This window comes from Chroicocephalus ridibundus, chromosome 3 (assembly GCF_963924245.1).
Source record: "Chroicocephalus ridibundus chromosome 3, bChrRid1.1, whole genome shotgun sequence".
NCBI classification, from domain to species: domain Eukaryota; kingdom Metazoa; phylum Chordata; class Aves; order Charadriiformes; family Laridae; genus Chroicocephalus; species Chroicocephalus ridibundus.
The window spans coordinates 100,933,854-100,947,437 of record NC_086286.1 but is presented as its reverse complement, the minus strand read 5'-3'; the positions used below and the strand labels follow the sequence as shown (position 1 = coordinate 100,947,437).

At 40.5% G+C, this 13,584-nt stretch overlaps 1 protein-coding gene across 4 annotated transcripts in view; it reads right to left on the bottom strand.

The window, feature by feature from the left end:
- KHDRBS2 (KH RNA binding domain containing, signal transduction associated 2) overlaps positions 1-13,584 on the bottom strand; it is a 636,753-nt gene that overhangs the window by 145,027 nt on the left and 478,142 nt on the right. For all 4 annotated transcript variants that reach the window (XR_010070438.1, XR_010070437.1, XR_010070439.1 and 1 more), the window contains exons 5-6: positions 5,648-5,775; positions 2,900-3,095 (exon numbers count right to left, since the gene is read on the bottom strand). Coding sequence is in view for 1 of the 4 variants with exons in the window: in XM_063330276.1 (XP_063186346.1) it covers positions 2,900-3,095; positions 5,648-5,775 (324 nt within the window). In the remaining 3 variants the exon portion in view is untranslated. The remainder of the gene's footprint in view (positions 1-2,899; positions 3,096-5,647; positions 5,776-13,584) is intronic.

Below are 13,584 nucleotides of genomic sequence, written 5' to 3'. Positions count from 1 at the left end.
CTCACCCAGGACAACCCCTCTGATCTCAGAAGCTGCACAGCAGCTGTTAGTTAAGCTCTCCATCCAAATTCACACACAATGAGCTGCTTTTAAAGTGAGGAAATTTGATGTGGTAACTATTTCTTTCCTTTTGGCGTATATTTTCTGATGTCTGTACCTCCTCTTCCTACAGGTAGTCTTCTGAAGTTCCTCTGAGTTACTATCTATGCTGCACCCAATAAAAGCTACATATCTGTTTCAAAAGCAAGTAAAGAAAAAGACGTGAGGTGTGTCACTCCCCCTTCCCTCTCTAGCCCTCTTCTTTTCTGAAACTTGTTCCAAATTATTTTCCCTTTAGTTGGTCTTGACATTCAAAATGTTGAATATGAATATATTCACCACAATGACAAAACTTCACTTTTCTTGAGAAACCTTTAGACATTTGCTTTTATGGACTCTCACAAAGGCCATCAGAAAACCTCAAAATATTTAGATATTGGATAGTTACAAAGGAATGATCCAAACTTTTAAATGCTTATCCAAACGGATTTGAATAGTTAGATGTTTCAAGGTCAAACAGTCAATGCAATCTTTGATTAGTATTGCTGAGTAAATATCTAAAGATTTTTTTTTCAGGAAGCGGTGTTTAAACCTTTAAAAAAAATCTGCTGCAGTCATCCTATTCTACTTCTTGAGTTCACTTTCAGCTCAGTGTTCAAATGACTATATTCTATTAGAACAAAGAAAAATCAAAAATATGGATACTCACAATCAATGACATTGCATTCATGTGCACAATTAATCAAACCAATGGTGCTTGCATATAGGCAAAAATTGGAGTGAAAGACTGTAGTCAAAAATGAAAAACATAAACATATAAAGAAATTGTAATATGCTTGTGGGTTGCCTACAAGCAGAAAATGAGACAAAGTAAATTGGATAAATTATTCATTATAAATTAGTTTTTCATCTCTAGGATTCAGTGTGAAAGAACAACAATTACACATGACATTTGTTGCTGGTCAACAAATAGAGCCACTTGCTTTTAGTATCCAGCCAGATATGTGATCTAGTGGTTTATTTAGAAAGGAAAACCGTATTGATTATTTCCTGCAAAATTTAAAATATTTTCCCCTAAAATATCCTTTACAAATTCATCTATGGATACATGACAGCAAAATTTTCCTTCTACCTGCACACCAACAGTGTTTTAACTATTATCTCAGTCTGTAAGGTACCAAGATGATTTAGATTGCACTTACAAGCCTTTTCAAAATGGCAAGAGATTTTCATTGCAAACTGTTGAATGAAAGCAAGGCAGGGGAAGCCCATATATTCCCAGCTGTGGAATATAGATGTTGAAAGGACATAGGAGATGGAAGGATCTCCAAAACATCTGAATTTGCCCTATGAGGCAATATGTTCCTTGCTACTACCTAAGTAGGCAAACTAGAAACACAAACACATTTGTTTGTTTTTACTGGAATTATCTATTACAAACTAAAATGACTCTTTTAATTGTATGTATATTTTGTGTTCCTGAGAGTGTAAGCATTTCAAAATAATGTGGAACTGGCGGAATGCTTCCCTAACATTAATAATACAGCTGCCTCAACTTCTACTCCCGCTTTCTGTGCATTTACCATCCAGAAAAAGCATAAGAAATGTTCCCTAAATACTGCTTAATACCCTAGGACATTTATCAGTACTGCAGATTAAAAAAAATAAAACAACAAAACCATTTATTTAATCTTACATTACAAGAGTTCTGTTTTGAAATTTGTCATTCAGGGATTAGGAAAAGACGCAGTTCTGCACAGAAAGGAAGGTCTCATACATTTTGATATTAACAGACAATATACGATCTATCAAGGAGGGGTAGACTTTTTGAATTCCTTTTTTAGCAGGTCTTTTATCTCATTTAAAGATGGAAACTGTGCAGTAATGGAGTGACTTTCTTCCCCTCCTTTTTTGCAGCTGTTGTTCAGTTGTGACTCTTGACATCAACAGAATGTGTGTCCCTGGTTTGAAGTGGCCATGATCTAATCTCTACTCTATAAATACAGATGGTTGAGTAAAGCTTTACCAAAAAAGATTAATTTCTATTTAAATTGCCTTTCTTCTGCCCTAGGAAGACCATTAATTGAATAAAACTGCATCTTCTCAATTATACTCTATCTCTCAATGTCACTAGGAGTAGTGACAGGATTATGGAGTGGATGGGATGTTCATCTTACCCTTGGATTTGCCACAGCTGGAAAAAGTCAGACATCATATTCGATGGTATTTTCTCCTATACCTTGAGATCTGTTGTTATGGTGATAGTTCCAGGAGGGAACATTAATGAGGATACTTGAAAGCTTTGATGTTTACAGTACAATTATTTTTAACGCCTCGCAAGAAAAGGTGACAGTTGGTACTGCTCCTTGCTAAATATGCGTCATTATATCAGCTTTCATGAAAATTACCTGAATTTCTATTTATTATGTATCTGTAACACAATGTTGAATAGAAATATACATAGACATATTTATTTGTAATAAAAAGGGATTCAGAAACACAAAAAAAATGTTTATTTTCTCACATAGGATATAATCTGTTATTCCTAAGAACTTGCCTACTGTAACGAGTGACCTTCAGTTACAATAGTCTTTAGAATACCTGTGTTGCTCTACCCTGATACCCTGAGAGCTAACCAGCATGACCTTCTCATATCCAAAACTAAGCTGAGAACAATTCTATGAAGGCACATGACCCAAAACACACATCTGCAGACACACCGTATCACCCAGACTGTAATTCACCAGCAGCGGGTAAGCAGTGGAGACAGAGGAATTATTGGCCTGGAGTCTTCCAACCTAGAGGTACTTGAGCTACAGGGTTTGGCTCGCATATGTTATGAATGCACGTGGGTACTTACATATTCTTCATAGGCCTCGTGTGCAGGTGGCGGGGGTGGTCTGTAGCCCGGGACAGCTGGGGCGCCCCTTGCTCGAGGGGTGGGCACTCCTCTCGCCACTGGTGGGACGGGGAGGGCTCCACGGGTGACCGGCGCTCCTCGGGGTGCTTGGGCACCTCGTCCGGGCGGGGGCGGAGGAATCGCACCCCCACGTCCCCTGGGGGGAGCAAAAAGAAGGGATCACTTTGGCACGTACTGCAAGGGGGGACATGCAAGTGCTACCCCATTTTAAAGGCTCTTACATTTTTACTACTATTTGAAGTATCGTATAACTCTGGCATTTTGGCAACTACAATGTCAAGCACTTACGCAATATCTCAGGCAGAACTCATATTATGGAAAGGCATTATTTTTAAGCCATCCAGTGCCTTTTACACCTGATCCTCTTGTTGCTTGTACTAATGAAATTCTGGATCATTGTAATTCACAGAGTTGCAGTTACTCCAAAGTAGTTCTACAGGAAAGTGTGGAACTTTTTCTGTTGCTCTCAAATTACTTTAGAAGAGCAGTCATCTCTCTCATTCTTCTGTTTATTGGTGGGTGGGAGAAACTGATTGGCAGAAGGTGATGCAGGATGGCAGAAACTTGCAAGGCAAAGTAGAGCAAGAGTATAAAAGGAGAGTAAGAACTTTTCTTCCTGCCTCATTTAGTTCAGCACAAGGTAGCATGCGATTCTGCTTTTCCCCACTATGCAGAGAGAAAAGCACATACAGACAAGCACAGAGAGGTTCAGCGTCCTCTCGTTTGTTTATGCTATATCCACCTTGCTGTTCTAATTGGTAAGTCAGAAGAAGCTGTTACTAGTTAAAAAGAGGTTCTTGTAACTATACCATATAACAAATCAGAAGGGGGATATATCAGGGAAGCAATCTGTGAGTTTTGTTTCAGAGCAGAATGCTCCTGAGTGTGCTGCCCTAAGACTGTGAGTGCCGGGCATAACCATGTGTGACACCCAGATCCAGAGCTGTGAATAGAACTCAGGTCTCCCAGAGCAGTATGAACTGTGGCTTGTTACCTGCTGAGACCACCAAACCCATAGCGCTAGCCTGAGGTGTTCACTACTTTACTACAAGTTTCAGTAGCCGATTTTAGAACCACAGAATGGTTTGGGTTGGAAGGGACCTTTAAAGGCCATCTAGTCCAAACCCTCTACCTTGGGCAGGGACATCTTTCACTAGATCAAGAGGCTCAAAGCCCTGTCTGACCTGACCTTGAACACTTCCAATGACGAGGCATCCACAACTTCTTTGGGAAATCTGTTTCAGTGTCTCATCACCCTTATCGAGAAAGATTTCTTCCCTATGTCCAAACTAGACCTACCGTCTTGCAGTTTAAAACCATTGTCCCCTGTCCTGCCACTACAGGCCCTGGTAAAAAGGCTCTCTCCATCTTTCCTATAAGCCCCCTTTATATCTGGAAATGAAGAACTCCCTGGAGCCTTCTCTTCTCCAGGCTGAACAACCCCAACTCTCTTGGCCTGTCCTCATAGCAGAGGTGTTCAATCCCTCTGATCATTTTCCTGGCCCTCCTCTGGACCCGCTCTGACAGGTCCATGCCTTTCTTGTGCCCCGAACCCCAGAGCTGACTGGTAAATAGGGAAAGCACTCAAGATCCTGTATCTGTCCAATTGATCCAATCATTTGGGTATTTTGCAGGAAGTGGGGGCCAGCACTCCACTGATTATGCTTTGAACCTAATTTAAAAGGTGCCAGTCTGTTGCAGTGGTGTTCTGAACACCATTATTAAGTCAAGCCCTTCAGAGATCTTAGGCGTAAGGAAGACTGATTTCTCAGCCCAAGAAGAGTTTGAGTGAAAGATGTTGATGAATGACAAGTGTAAAAAATCCTGTGTATGTGTAACGTACTATGGATAAAAGATTCCATTCAAGAAGAACTGAGGGAAACTATGACAGACACCTCCCGAGGAAAAAAAAAAAGGTCATAGGCAAAATCAGCCAGTTCAATTATGAAAGAACAACTCCTCTGTCAGCACAAAATAAGGCACCTCCATGTCCTATTTCCTCCCAAATAAAAGTGGATTTCTTAGGACCTATCCTGAAATAATCTGTATGGACACCTAGAAGTAGCTAGGTAACTTAGATGCCTGAGGCAACAAATTTCTTAAGGGTTCACAGTGAAAAATAAGTCTGAAAGAGTGCATTAACATTATACACTGGCCTTATGAACAAGCAGAGCTATCTGTTACCTATATATGAAAAAATACTTGTAAGAATTTAGGAAACATTCATACACCAGTGTTTTTAGATGATGACAATGAAATTCATATAAAACTGATAACGCATACAACAAATAATACATTATAGATATAATATGCATACCCAAACCGCATAGTTATTTGGCAAATAAAGTTCCATCCAGACTATGCAGTCTTTTCTGACTATACTATTTTATTGACCAACGATTTTATGCTAATGACCATGCTGACCATATTCTTTCCTAGAAATATCCTTTCACTGCCTTCATAATCTGCTCTGATTTGTTGTTTGATACTTCTATATCACCCACTATAGCCTGTGAATTGTAGACCAGAGAACCGGGTACAAGACAGACCACACAGGTTATCAGAAGAAAAACATTTTGGTTTACTGACCATGACGTATATGTGATTTTTTTTTTTTTTTAACTGTGCTTGATTTACCATTGTTTTCACTTTCTAAAGCTATTAGCGTAATAGCTCAGGTTACCACACCTTGAAGGAGCTGCAGGTGGCACACGGATTCCTCTTCCTCGAATGCCCCGTCCACGTGCTGAATCCTCAGAACCGTTTAAATAAGACAGTTCTCTCAGCTGCTCCTGGCGAATTTCATCATTATAATCCTGAAATGCAAAAGGTGAAACTTGCTGAGACTTTGCATTTTGGCTGAGCTGCCAAACCATACCAAACAGGATGCCACATGGATGGTATTTGGGTGAATTGCTCTGCGCTGTCACCTGCACGCTGAAAAACCACACAATGGGAGTGGACAACTACCTATAATATGTGGACAGACAAATTTATACAGGTAGATAAGGTGGCCATAAAGACACACAAAATAAAACACACAAGGCACATAAGGCATTAACACAAAGCAGACACCAAGAACATATCTGTATACAAGATGCAAATGGACTTTTCACATACAAAAGGTACTAATCTGAAACAACTTGCAATTATATCAAAAAAAGCATTTTATAAATATTTTTCATTTTTGGCAGACATCCCTGCTTATCTTTACGCACTTAAGGCACAAATCAAATTCCACCCTACATTGCACCTTAGCATGCAAAATTTACACTAGAGTAATTTGATTGAATGATTTAATCCGATACCATTTAGCATCATTGAATGCAGCCTTCAGTTATTCTGTATATCCACTAAACAACTGCTGAAAGGAGCTGTCTCTTTAGGACTCATAAGTAACAAAGCTATGTTTACTATATAAAATTGTTAAATGGTATAAAATAGGCCCATTCTAAGACTGCAGGGTATCGACTCTAGTGCTGCAAGCCTCTGCTGGCTCAGTAAACAGAATATCGGATGAATTTCCTTTTCTTACTGATACAAAATGCTTAATATTGGGCAATTTTTACTTATTTTGCAACCTTTGTCTCCGTCAGAAATTCCTTTTTCTTTAGCTTTCTTCCTTTTGTATTCAGCTCTTTGCCTGCTGATCATGGTAATAAGAGCCCACTGCAGTAGCTGGCTCACTGGCAGCTGAACTGTGCGACAGCTAATTACTGTTTCAAAACAGAAAGGATTACTGAATTTCAACCCTTCAGTCTTTCCATCCTCCCACAGGCAACTGCCATTGACTGTCGTGCACGAGTCTGAAAATGCTACAGTGCCTGCTGCTTGTCGAGCGGGTGACTGGCCAGGACGCATTACAAGTGACACCACTTTTTAGCCAAGTTAAACACCAAGGAAAGAGTGAGATGGAACCAGGGCCTTGCTCGTTCCTTCCCCTTCCTGAAGAGGTCCAGGAAAACTGTTTAAAGACACAACAAACTAAGAAAGATATCCTGTTGTGCTCTAAGAGAGTGTGGGCCTGGTCACAATTTCCCTCCTATATTTCCAGGCAGTGCAGCTGGAGTAAAATCATAGAATGACAGAATCATAGAATAGTTTGAGTTGGAAGGGACTTCTGAAGGTCATCTAGTTCAACCCTCCTGCAACGAACATGGACAGCTTCAACTACATCAGGTCGCTCAGAGCCCCATCCAACCTGACCTTGAATATTTCCAGGGACCTATTAATGAAATTCAGAAAAGAACACCATTTATGCAATACAGTGCATGATATTTGCATCAGAATCATAACTAAAACCCACTCCCTAATTTGCTAATAAACCAGATAATGGCTTTGAGTTCACACCAATCCCCAAATCTTTTTGCACATTTTTCTATCATTCTAACACTAATGGCAATAAGCCAAAGACATCTTCCTACATCAATGTGCTCTCTAAAACACAGAGGGAAAAACACAGATGGAATCAATGAGGTCACATTTATAGCAATTGCTGAATAGGTACCATCTACTGTGCCTTGCTTAATATCATCTGTTATTCACACTGGTTTTACAAGAATTAGGACCTCAAACTTGCTGATTGAGTTTACCTTTCAGATTCCACACCAGTGCTGGGACTGAACTTCATTAATGATGCAAGAAAATTTTGTTAGAGAAAGATATGGTGTGGGGAAAAAAAAAAAAAAGGCAAAAGAACCTGCAAGGGACAGAAACCGGAACTTTCTGTGTTGCTGCTTTAATCTTTCTCCTTTGGAACATTGCCATATAAATGAATTCTACCAGAAATTGCCTCAAAGCTGCTATTCCTTCCTCAGAAACACGTATTTTTTAAAATCTTAGTATTGATGAAACAGAAAATCCAAATTAAGTTTATAATATACTGCAAGATCTGCAAATCTGCACCGTTTTGTTATGCAATGCCTTTAGTTTAGTTTTTCTACAGGTTATTTACTGCATGTCCCGTTAAGAAATATGTACAATGTAACTACACAGAAGGCTGTAATTAAGATGCTGGGATGGGTATCCTGAAAAAGAAATATTTCAATTAAAAAAATATAACTCTATATAGATCATTTATCTTATGTGCTCTTTAAAAAGCATAATAAAGATCATAATTTCTAATTTTGAAATCTGAAATTTTCAACAGAAATGCTCACTTCAACTCTTTCATTAAACAGAAACATAACACTGAATTAATCTTTCATAACTGCTACATGAGTCTAGCTAGGGAGAGAGTATCCTGCTGAATATTTAATTGTAGCTGAGTTCAGAGCCTAGCACATGAGCAAAATTATGCTGCTCATGTTTCATATATATCTAGTCCCAAGGGAGAGTACAAGATGCTGCAAGAAATACCTGTACTGAAGAAAGTATAATGAAGTAGCTACACACTGCAGTAGTATATCGCGTTTCAGAAAAGAACCCCACTCCTCGTGTTAAAATAAGCTCGTGAGAAATGTTCTGTACTTCTTAGCTTTTCCTATAGCTCTCTAATAGTCTTACAGCTATTCTTACAGCTGATAATCTACGTTAACCTATATGTTTTGCTCTTGTTTATATCCATAAAGACATTATCACCTCTAAACAGCTTTTCCATTTACTGATGATACTAAGGTGTCTATCTACTTGTATCATGGTGGTCAATGTTTGTAAACAACCACTGTGGGCGAGCTGACCACCCACGCGCACAACTATTCACCTAAACATGCATTTTGACTTTAGAAATACCAAGGATTTACAACCTTAGCAAGGTCAGTAGCACCCAGGGCCACCGTAAATCATAATGTTTACGGAAGTGCCTAAAAAACAAATTACATATTTGGATAAAGCATGCAGTATTGTAGAGTACGTGAACATGTTTACCCCAAATGACCAAAATCATGTTTATTAATGAGAGTTGGGAATGATTAATTAGGTCGGTTGCCTTGACTGCTCTAGGAACAAAGGCAGCTCAGTAGTAGTATCAGAGTCCGACTGGTGGCAGCTCATTCCGGGGCCCTTCTGGCAGCGGTGGCAGAGAGGTGCGTCAAAGAGGGGAACGCACGTAAACTGCTACAGAACTCAATAAACCATTTTGGTCAAAAATAGCAAAGTATGACGCAAGTTGCAAAACCTGATCTGAATTAACAACAACACGTAGTGACAAGGGAGGAGAGTTAATAAAGAAATCAAAGGGTAAGGCACAGACAGAGGCAATGGATTTCGGGAATATATATCTATCATTAGCATAACAAAGGCTCCTAGAAGTCAAGGATAAATCAGTCCCTTAAGGACTGTGATCTCCTGTCCTGATCTGCTTTGCACATTTAAGTTCTTTCCACGTGTAGGAATGATTTCACTATTAATAAATATCATTACTCTTATCTGCAACAGCTGAATTTCATTCTAACTCCATAGTTAAGGGGAGAGTGATTTAGGTTAAACGCAAACTACCTTAAGAATGCAGAGTTATGGAAATTAAACTTAAAGCGATAATCACAATTCTTCACATTGACAGTTTTGAAGTATGAATCGGGTCCCTTATACAGATGATATTTCATAGCATACACACATTGCTTACACAGTTAAGCTAGCCATGTATCATGCAAAGAGCAGACTATCCTCCACGTAGCATTACTACCATTAGGACAGATTTACAGGTATCTTAATTCTACAGAAAAATAACTACAGACTAACACTTTGCATTTAAGTAATCAAATTCCTTGTTTTTAACTGAGTGAAGAAGTAGTCACAAAAATAAATGGTTTTCTTGTGGTTATTTTCTCTATCGTTCTTGAAGTGTTCCCCAAAGAGTGTTCCCCAAAGGTCCTGAGGCATCAATAACTCAAATTTACAGCTGGCCCATGCAGAAATCCTGCAGTCTGGAAATCCCAGTCTGCTCTGCCTGAACTATGAAACAGCCTTTCTCTCTCAGGCACGTAATATTCTCTGAAGCTGTTTGTTGCCAACAGAGACCACCACATTCATGGACATAGGTACACCCCATCCCGTGATCCTCTCTTCCTGCGCTCAGGTAGCAGTAAGGAAGCAGGAGATGGATTTGAACTCCCACAGCACTTCTGCATCCCGCCCAGCCCCCAGCATCAGCAAAAGAGCTCCAGGGCTCCGTGTATTTGCACAGATTCACTGAAGCTAAAGCATTTTCCCCTAAATCCTGATGTTGCTGCCTTGAGGCTATTTTCAGGCAGTTTAAATTCCAATTAGCCTAAAATTTCCATTGAGTACATGCTTCAGAAAACCCATAGCCAGGCAAAAGGACACAGAAGACCTATTGAATTTTTAGGTGGAGCTACGTGATATGAATATGGCCCTTTTTGTTTGTTTGGTTGGTTTTAGATGCATACTAATTTTGGACACTAAAAGAGACACTGTCCACATGCTCCCTTGTGTATATGGGGAAGCACTAAGCTTGTGAAAATAACTGGTGGTGAGGAGTTCCTGGAGTCGCTGTTTCTTTGTGTTCTCTGTGGCCTCACAACAGTGAGCTGTGCTATGATTCAGCTTCAAAGTATGGGTGGGAAGCACTCGCCTGGACTCATGGGGTCAGGATGCGCAGTTTATTATACTGAAGAGGCCAAGAACCCAGGAATTCTCACTTTCTAGCTGAGTCCTTTAATATCAGACTGTTACAAAAAAAGAATAGCAGCACTGGCTGCAAAGTACCAGAAGAGCTTTGTGAACTAAATCCTGAGTCAATAGAGATATTTGGCATGTCCTGTTATTTCTTTATATTTTAAGATCCTGTTCTAAGACCGTAATGCATTCAAAATGTAAGTGTATTGGACTTTTCCCTGCACATATCCAAAGCCTCTCTTTATCACTGTTTACTTAGGAAACTTAGACAATTGTGCCAGGTAGGCTGGATAGCCCTCTCCATCACCTAAAATTTGCTTGAGACAGTGCCTCAGCTGGGCATCCAAATTAGGTGGATGCAACTGCATCCTCAAACTTCAGTCTTTGTCTTTCTACTACAAATTCAAAGTTCATTACAAAACACGAGATAAATCTGGAGCTGAGACCGTGCCCAACCAAGCAATTCCTACAGAGTTCATCAGAACCGTAGGAGCTGGCTTTAGCCCACCCTACGTGGGTGTCTGATGGGTATGGCATATGTTCTCAAAAGTATACGGAGGAGCTCGAAACCGACAGCTGTTTAGATGTTCCTAGATAAGACCCATACTCTCTGAACCCATGTTTAATGTATATGCGTGGTTTCCTGGTTACCTACAGTCAAAGCCATCTGTTAAGATGGGCTTTTTGCCCACTCGCGGATTGGTCTGATTATTTCACTACAGCATAGGTGCCAGGTAATGATAGGTTTAGATGGACAGCCTGCAGTGCACCACAAGTGACAACGCTTCTGCCAGAAGTCCTCCTCTGTGACTGCAATATTGCATTAGCACTACATGCCTCTTTGCATTTGCCCATATATGTTGGCACTTACGTAAGGACATTTTGTGTGCATGCAGTTCTCTGGCAGCCAGTAGTCCCAATAAATACATAAAAATATAAATATAATCCATCTGAGCCCAAGGAAGAAACGATTTTCTCTAAGCAGTCAGCAACTTAGCCAGATCTGTAGCCATAAACATTATGCCCTTTCACTTGCCACATATGCAAAAAATCGCTGTCTTTACCTGCTTATAGTCTGTCTGAAAAATAAACCTTAATTGAGTGGGTCACCCTTAGAGATTGAAACACATAAAACAGACCATACATTTCTCTCAGTAGCAGTCTGAATGTGTTGCAGCCAATATGAGTTTCAGCTTATAAATGCCTATGGGCAGAATGCGAGCAGACATAAGCTGGAGCCACGTACACTTGCCTTTGAGGTTAGTTGACAGCTGGGGGATTTGTCAGCCTGCCACAGAGAGCACTAACCCAAGCGTGGATGTCATTTTTCTCTTTGAGCATGCACAATTAAATCTGCCTGGCATCATCAGCATGGGGCACCGCACTCTACAAGCAGAGTGGAAGGGAGGGGGGGATGTCTTGCTCCTCAGCATCTGAAGAGAAGCTGCCAATCCCAGAGTGTAAATTGTGCATAGGCAGCTGCTATGAAACTTTAACCCAGATATTTTAGTCTTTGCTAAAACAGAGCAAAATAAGCCTCATCTAATTGTGTAATCAATTTAATATATTTTTTTTCATACTAAAGAGAGTTTTCAACAGAAGATTATTCCAGCTTACATGGAAATGCTGTTAGCCACACAAAATAACCACACTGAAAAGGGGTGCACAATGTTTGAAAAACTTGCAGAAACCTGTATTAAATTTCAGCCATTTGCCCCAATTTGTTCCACCCCTCTTGCTCACAGGCCCCCAGACAAATGCATACTGTGGTCTGCAATTCATTCGAACACAGCTGTGATGCCACAGAAGTCAGTTAGCTGACAGCTCCCTACCCCTGAATTTAATTCCGAGTGAATCCTGGCTGCCAGAGACTTGTGCTTATTTACAGCTGTCACTTGAAGGGGATATATAAGGGAATTGGTAATATGAAGAGAGGGCACCTAGCAGGCTGCAGGAAGGGTGGTGTAGCCACCTGGTCCCGAAGAAATCGATATGGATGTGCACTGGATGTTTACACTGGCCCCTAGGAAGGAGGGGACGTGATATGGCTGTTCTTCCTCTGGTAAAACCCAGTTGCTTCAAAGGAGGCGGGGAGCGGAGTAGGACTGCCACTGCTCTTCCCCAGCTGTTTGTTGGAGCTCCACCACTAACAAGATCACTAATTGCTCTTAAATGTCTACCATAGTCTACATTAAAGCCAACAAAAGTTACAAGCTATACATACCACCTATGCATCTTTTTTTCCTCCAACTATGCCAGGTGGGACCCATATCGCCTCCTGCTAACCCCCTGCTGTAGGTTTGCAGCCCCCTTGTCAAGGACAACAGGGATGGCAACAGCAGCCAGCAAAATTCAGACACGTTTACTCTTGTTTAGTGTGCCTGTCTCATCCAGCCTGGCTGCAGCTACGCGCTCTCGGTCCCGTGTGGCACAGTAAACAAAAGATGCTGCTCGACCTGAGGAGACTGGAAAGAGCAATGAAGGATGAGAAGTCTGGGCAAGAAAATATCTTCCTATGGGTTTGTTGAGTGCCCTTTCTTTTATGGCTTCTGAATCATTTTAGAACTTTTAAAAAATCCCATTAGGTGATAGTCTGTACAAGTTGATCACACAAAGTACATTGGGACTGAACTTGATGCATGAATTAGTTTTTAAAGCAACATTAGTATTTTTTTGACTTATTGCAATATAGGGTTAAGATAACATGAGCTGTCCTTGGAGTAAGGACTCTCTTGGCAAGCACTAAATCTATTACAAACGCAGAGCAGAAATGTTCTTAATAATGCTACTAACATATACTGAAATCTATTAATAACCGTGATCTGATTCTAAGTCAGAAGATAGAGATATCTTAAATTCAGGCACCACAGACCCAGTTGAAACATCCTGGGAGCAGGAGCTGGTGGAAGGGTGATTCATCACAGCAGCGCTGCGTCTGGACAGAGGAGCTGTGGGGATGGTAGCATGGCCTGTGTGTTTGGTCCTCTGGTTTTCCAGAGTAAGGTTTTCTCCAGACTAACCTGGGTTCTGGTCTAGATCCTGTGTGTGGA